This window comes from Carlito syrichta, unplaced genomic scaffold, assembly GCF_000164805.1.
Source record: "Carlito syrichta isolate Samal-C Ts95f unplaced genomic scaffold, Tarsius_syrichta-2.0.1 Scaffold309276, whole genome shotgun sequence".
NCBI classification, from domain to species: domain Eukaryota; kingdom Metazoa; phylum Chordata; class Mammalia; order Primates; family Tarsiidae; genus Carlito; species Carlito syrichta.
Window position 1 is genome coordinate 1,720,277 of NW_007253372.1, and position 7,713 is coordinate 1,727,989.

Below are 7,713 nucleotides of genomic sequence, written 5' to 3' on the forward strand. Positions count from 1 at the left end.
TACCATGCCCAGCTGATTTTGTGATTATTGTAGAGATGAGGTCTCGTTGCCCAGGCGGGTCTCGAAACCCGCGGGCTCAGGCAATCCCCTCACCTCAGCCTCCCAAAGGCACGGGATTACAGGCTGAGCCACCGAGCCCGGCTTACTTTTTGATTTATTGTAGAGATGAGTTGCCCAGGCGGGTCTTGAACCCACGGGCTCAGGCAATCCACTCACCTCAGCCTCCCAAGGTGCGATATTACAGGCTGAGGCACCGAGCCCAGCGATTATATAGCATGTTAACCTAAAATTCCAAATAGCAGTTTTAAACATATGATTAACAAGAATGGAAAAATTATTCACAATTTTTTTTTTGAACAAAATTGTTCAACACAAAAAGTATATAAGGGATAGAACAAAATCTGGCCTTGGCAGTGGAAAAAGTCTGAACTGGACTGGGCCCAAACTTTTTCTTTATAAATGGGATAGTACAAACAAAGAAATTGACCTCCCCAGTAACCAAATCTCAAGAAAAATCTACTTCAGATTGTATGTGTGTGTGTGTGTGTGTATTTTGGTTTTTTAAATTCAAGATTCTGTATTTTTTAGACTCACATATAATACAATTAATCAGTATTGTTGGGTATAACTTTTTATATAACAAAAACAGAAGTCCATTAAAATTTCCTTCTCAGTAACTCCCTGAGTCTTAATTTTTTCATGAATGCAATGTAGATATTGTAATGCCCACTTCATTGGGCTTGGGGGAGAATTAAATTTTATAACATGTTAAAAATCTTGAGCACAGTGTCTAGAGCATAGTAACTTCTCTGTAAATTGAACCTATTTATTATTATTTCTATTATTACCATTTTAATTCTGCTACCTGTATGTTTTGCTCTTCTGTGTATAGATTATTTTATTTTTAACGTAATAGAGGGGAATTTCTCTGATGTTAAATATATTTATTCCCTAGAAAACTTTTAAAAATAACATAAATCATCACTAACTGGTATTTTTGAAAACTCAGTGTTTTTACCACTTACTCAGAAAGAATACATATAAATTGACTTTGCTAATATGTTTACTGTTTGATTGGCTTGCAGTCTTGGGAATTTAGATACAAGAAGACTAAAATAAAATAAACAGAAATTCTCAAAGTATAAGTTGCTTTGATAGAGGTCAAAAGCTATGTGCACTGTTAAAGGGACTTGCTAGCTCTGTGATTTATCGAAGTTTCCTAACTCTCCTCTTGGTATTTCGGGGGCAGATCCTGTGGATAAACAAACTGTTACCAGATTTATATGCAGATTGTTTAGAATCAATCAGAACAAAATGGGGCCTTCTGGAAGATGGTCTCCATCTCTGTCTCTCTTACCCTCTGGAGGTACAGAGGGATCAAATGGCTCCCATCAAAAGCTAGCCCTAAGTCTGCTTTCCAGCTCTTATGGGTTCTCTATCTGCTCACCTACCTCTCCACCACTCCCATGTCTTGGGTTGATTGGCACACAGTTTAGTTAGATACCAAGTATTAAGACATATTAAAAGGCTGGGCCCGGTGGCTCACGCCTATAATCCCAGCACTTTGGGAGGCCGAGGTAAGAGGATTGCCTGAGCCCACGGGTTCAAGACCAGTCTGGGCAACTTGATGAGATCTCATCTCTACAATAAATCAGAAAATTAGCCAGACATGGTGGCGCATGCCTGTAGTTCCAGCTACTTGGAAGGCTGAGGCAGAAGGATCCCTTGAGCCTAGTAGGTCGAGACTGCAGTGGCTGGGAGTATGCCATTGCCCTTCAGTCTGGGCGACAGAATGAGACTCCAACTCAAAAAAAAGAATCCAAAATGGTAGATATGAGGAATATTATTAATATCATTTCTTGATTTTACTTGAACTGTGCCATCAAAAATGATGAACAGTCTCACCAAAGAGCCAATTATCTTTTTTCCAGTTTAGCTTCTGAAGTTCTTCCCAATCTGGAACATCTCTTTAGTCCCTCTGGCTTCCCGACTGGAAATTTTAGTAACCCTTTTTTTCATCTTTTCTAGGGATTTTTATGTACTCCTTTTCTATATTCATGCCTGCTTCCATCCCACAACTTCACTTCTTTTTTCACTCTATACTCTCTCTCTCTGATATTGCTTTATTTAATACTCTTTCAACATTTCCTTCCTCTTGAGAAACTAATAGATCACTGCATTGTCATCCTTAATGTCCCCGTCAGACTCTAGGAATGTGAATTTGAGTTTCCATATAAATTCTTACTGTGTTAAAACTTTCAAATATTGAGAAGCACCCTAAGGTACTTTTTTTTTTTTTCCATTCTACTTTTAGAGGCAAATCTGATTCTATCTATGGTATTCCTTTTTTTAATCTAGGAGTCAAGGGGGAATATATAATTGATAAATTTTTTTCATTTAGTCCGTTGGAATACCTCTTAAAAATGGACATCTGTATTTTAACCTAGTGATTCTCATTGAGCTCAGTTTTTACCAGTTATTACTGGTATCATTTAAAAATATAATTTGCTTATTCAGTTGTTTGGACCAAAAAAATGGGACATTTTCTAATGGTCATAGCAGATCAAAATTCGGATACCCAAATCAGAGTTTTCATTCTTTTTCATGAACTCCTCAGAACTTTTGTATATATTTTGATTATTAACTCATGTAGATGTTTGGACTTGATTGATAAACATTCACATAATTACTTCAGACAGGTCTAAAAGATGTGTTTTCATTTGTCTGGCCATTTTAGGTGCCTCCATTCTGTCTGTTATTGGCATTCCCTTTTCAATAAAAAATTTTAATCTTATTTTGATAGTCTTTTTAAAAATTGACTTCAATTTGTTACTTATTTTCTATCTTTAAACTCATCTTAATTAGAAGTAATACTTGTAGAATGTGCTACTAGCTCATTAGAATTAAAGTATTTATAAAGTAGTTTTATCAAGAACGGATAGCATTCTAAAAGTAAACTAAACATTTTTATTTATTTTATCTTTATGTTTAATATCTGAGAAAATATCCTTTCTGCCATTGGCTCAGCATTTTATAAAATACTGAACATGAATAATTTTATGTGTATGTTGAGCTATGGGAATACAAAACAGAGTATGATTGCAGTGTTCATTACATAGTTGTTTGCCTGTGAGACAGTATCCTTACATTTCTTAAGCATTTAGCTCTATGTAGGCACACATACCATCTTTATGCTCACATCACAATGTAAAATTCACACTAACAAAAACAAACTGATTTTGAAAAGGGTAGAAAGTGAACAAAGAGGACTACAGCCATGTGTAGCTTGTATGGAGTATATGGTTGTGGTATCATTTGTGAGCTGAAAGTGGCTGAACATTTCCATTTTGGTGTCAGTCCCTTGGGAAGGAAAGGGTTTCATAATAGGGTGTGATCTGCACTCTTAGTAAGAGTGATTGACATTGAATGATTAAATAGAAGAGGAGAATAAATACCACTCCTCCCCCTTTTAAAGGCTAAGCACATATACACTGAATACAAATCTTTTCAGTGTGGAAGGCAGTCTGGCCTAATGATAGCACATATCAGAAAAGCCTGGGGGTGAATTAACTATGCAGATCAAAATGCAAGGAGACCAAAATTACATAGCATCCTAAGAAATAACTTTTATAACCTCTTGTAATGGAAAATGCACTTATAGAATGTGATCAGAGATCCCATTTGTGATAGCTGGATCCTGACACCAAGCCCTTGGTAAATGCGTGGGCAAAATGGCTCCCGCGACCGCGTTGGATAAGGCGGCACATATACCACAGTGACTGATGAAATTGATGTGTCTGCAGGAGAGCCAGCTCTATTACTGAAGCCTTTAACCTATTTTCTCTCTCTTCGAAAATGAGCTCCTGAGTGGATGCTATCCTCAAGGAAGGGAATTTAATTCAAAAGAAGATATTTTATAGATGGGCAAATTTAATTTAAGAACTCACTTATCCGTTATAGAGGAGAACTATGTGGGAAAACATTATGATAAGTAATGTGGTCATATTTTTCAAAGATGCCATTTTGAAATGTGCATTATTTTGAGGCATAAATTTTAAGCATTAGTCAGTAATTTCTATATCACTTAACTTTGCACTCTCAGAACATATGATTGAAACAATATTGAATCTGTAATGTTTTACTTATATGAAGATATGTAATTATACAATAAATAATTCAATCACCTTTCCTTATTTTTTCCTTTAATTTTTGAAAATATGATTGTCTTAAGAAAAATACTTGTCAGTTATTACAAAGAATAAAAGGCTATCTTGTGAGTCAATTTTTCTAAAATCTGTAAGGCAGTATTGGTAACTGGAGAGGCAGGCGATAGTTATCCTAATTTTTGCCAATTAAAAAATTCACCCCTCATAACTTATTCTAGAAGATAAAATATTAAGTATCTTACACATAATGCTTAGTTAGGTTATTAGTAGGTTAGTATTTTGTCTTTGAAATATAAGATCATGTAAATTACGAATGTTCTCTCACACAATATAAATATAATTCATTGTAATTAATCTTTGTTGTCATTAGAATCTTAAACTAATTTTCTCACAGCTACATGTTTGGAAGTCTTTTTTTAAAATGTTATGATCCACTGTTATTTGTGCTTCATAATGAGAATTATGGAGTCATAAATGTATTTGAAAAATAAATTTAAAAATAAAGATCTTAAAGCATTTCTTCTTTCTTTTTCTTTTTTTTTGGGGGGACAGAATTTCAATCTGCCACCCAGGTTGGAGTGCAGTGGTATGATCCTCGCTCACTGCAGTCTCAAACTTCTGGGCTCAAGTGACTCTCCTGTCTCAGGCTCCCAAGTAACTGGGATTACAGGATCATGCTACCGTGCCTGTCTAAACTTAAAACATTTTATTTGGAGACAAATCAATAAGCAAATTTTATATTTAACAGATTGAAAACCTTTGTAAATAAAGATTTTTTTCTTAGTTTTTCCATTTTACAGTCTTTTGTTTTTAATAAAAAATTTTTAAAGAAAAAAATTCTATTTAAGTTGAACAAATATAACTTCCATATAATTTCCTTGCTCAGCTTTTCCTTGCTAAGTTGGATTTTCCAACATGTAATAATACAAAGCCAACTCCCCCGTGTGCATTCAAATATTAAAGATGGATTTATGTTTATTTCAGTTTAGGAGAAATCACCCCAAAGGAAATCACTCCAAAGGAATGTTAATTTTTTACAGATAAGTGTTTTCTATCACTGAACTAGCATCAACCTTTATTAATTCGACCTAAGTGTTTAGAAGCTTTTTTTTTAAACTCTTTTCTAATTCAGACACTTACTGTATACAGCTCTAAACTTATTGGTAATTTGCCAGATAACATTCTTACTTTCTGACTAGAAATCTGGCTTTTTATATATCAAATTTCACTGCACTACTTAATTTTGTACAAGGGAAGAAAATTCTTCCGGTTCAGTTCACTTCCGCAGTCAAAATAATTCACACTCAAAGAAATATTAAACTCATAAAATTTAATGTCTATAATTTTCTCATTTGCCATTTTGTATCATGTCAACAGCTATGTGTTTCAACTCCTGTTTTTAAAATTAGCTGGTTGTTTTGTTGACTACTCGCTGCCCTCTAGTGGGCTAAACTGTTCTTTTAAAATAACCGAGGCCAGCCGGCTCGGTGGCTCAGCCTGTAATCCCGCGCTTTGGGAGGCCGAGGTGAGTAGATTGCCCGAGCCCGCGGGTTCGAGACCCACCTGGGCAACTTGGCAAGACCTCATCTCTACAATAAATCAAAAAAACTAGCCGGGCGTGGTAGCGCATGCCTGTAGTTCCAGCTACTTGGAAGGCTGAGGCGGAAGGATCACCAGGGCCCAGTAGGTCGAGAGACTCCAACTCAGAAAAAAATTTAAAAATAAAAAATAAAAAAATAACCGAGGCCAGGTGCAATAGCTCATGCCTATAATCCCAGCACTTTGGGAGACCCGGACGGCAGGATTTCTTGAGCCCAGGAGTTCAAGACCAACATAGGCAACATAGAGAGACCTTGCCTCTGTGTCTCTTCTAACAAAAAAATCAGTTGTGTGATAGGTGCCTGTGGTCCCAGCTACTTGGAAGCTGAGGTGGATCGCCTGAGCCCAGGATGTCGAGGCTGCTGTGAGTCACGATCATCATAATCATGCCACTGCACTCCTGCCTGGGTGACAGAATGAGACCCTACTCAAAATAAATAAATAAGATAATCGAACAGTGTCATAGTTAAATAAGGAATCATTTCTCTATGGAAGTGATTCAGGTATGGTGCTTTGTTTTGTTTTGTTTCTTTTTTAGTAATCTACCTCAAAGAGTCATAGTGCTTTTTTTTTTAAACATAACTAATTTTACAACTTTGCCAGCACGCTTTGGTGATGATACTCTTTGAAGCAACCAATATAAATAACAATAAATCCTTTTAAGAAGGCACATTAAAGTAAGGCGATCTCATTGGCAATTGCATATTTTAGTGCTTTTTAATTTATAACATGTGTTGAATGATATGTGCTACCTACTTCTAAGATGTTTTTGTCATTCTTGCTTGCAGATGCTACAACTGTGGTGGCCTTGATCATCATGCTAAGGAATGTAGTCTACCTCCTCAGCCAAAGAAGTGCCATTACTGTCAGAGCATCATGCACATGGTGGCAAACTGCCCGCATAAAACTGTTGCACAGCCACCCGCCAGTTCTCAGGGAAGACAGGAAGCAGAATCCCAGCCATGCACTTCGGCCTGCCCTCGAGAGGTGGGAGGTGGGCACGGCTGTCCATCACCCCAGTTTCCTCAGGAGGCAAAGGCGGAGATCTCAGACCGGTCAGGCAGGTCGCCTCAAGAAGCTTCCTCCATGAAGTCATCTGCAGCACCAGAAGAGCAGAGCAAAAAGGGGCCTTCAGTCCAGAAAAGGAAAAAGACATAACAGTTCTTCTCCACGCATCGCTTTCTTGCCCCGGTTGGGAAGTCTACCTCATGCAAGTACAGGGGAACAGTATTTCACAAACAGCAGCTGACCTGGAATTTTAACTACTGTTGAGGAACTGTGAATTTTTTAAACAGACAAATCACTCGAAGCAATTTACATTTGAGCAGGGTGTCATGTTGTATGTTAATTAGAGAGTGAGATAATATGTATATCAAATGTGCATGTGTGAGAGGGAGAGAGCCTGAGTCTGTGTGTGTGTATATGAGGATTTTATATAGGAATGTAGACATATATATAAAGAAGGCTTGTCTTTATATATGTGTGTATGTAGATATAAGCACACACCCTCCCTCACGTAATTGGACATCACCAAGAATTGAAAACCTGTGTGAAGCATTATAGATGGTTTCCAAAATACCCCCTGGAGTTTTCTTGAAATACCACTTCTTTTATATTACATAAAAATAAAAACATGACTGTTACCTTTTGTGTGAACCAAAGGATACTTTAGATCTCAGCTGCCAATCATATGGTACTAAAAGTTTTTAAGACATCCGATTCTCCCAGATTTGGGAGACGCCTCTTTTTTCTTGGTGTCCGTGGAGTGGTTTTGTTTTTGTTTTTGTTTCTTTTTCCTGTTTGAAGGCAGTACCTTAACTCCATATGCCTCTGACTGCCATAAGTTTTTTGATTCTGGGATACATAACTCCAGAAAAGACAATGAATGTGTAATTTCTGTGCCGACATTTCAGTTTTTTAATTCTTTGATTGTAAACTTGATGCCTAT

The 7,713-nt window shown here is 36.8% G+C and overlaps 1 protein-coding gene across 2 annotated transcripts in view; it reads left to right on the forward strand.

Annotated features, from left to right (window-relative positions):
- Positions 1 to 7,381, forward strand: part of LIN28B (lin-28 homolog B) — a 144,849-nt gene extending 137,468 nt beyond the window's left edge. For both annotated transcript variants that reach the window (XM_021717091.1, XM_008067056.2), the window contains one exon: positions 6,554 to 7,381. In XM_021717091.1, the coding sequence (XP_021572766.1) occupies positions 6,554 to 6,923 (370 nt within the window). In that variant the 3' untranslated portion in view covers positions 6,924 to 7,381. The remainder of the gene's footprint in view (positions 1 to 6,553) is intronic.
- Positions 7,382 to 7,713: the final 332 nt, after the last annotated feature.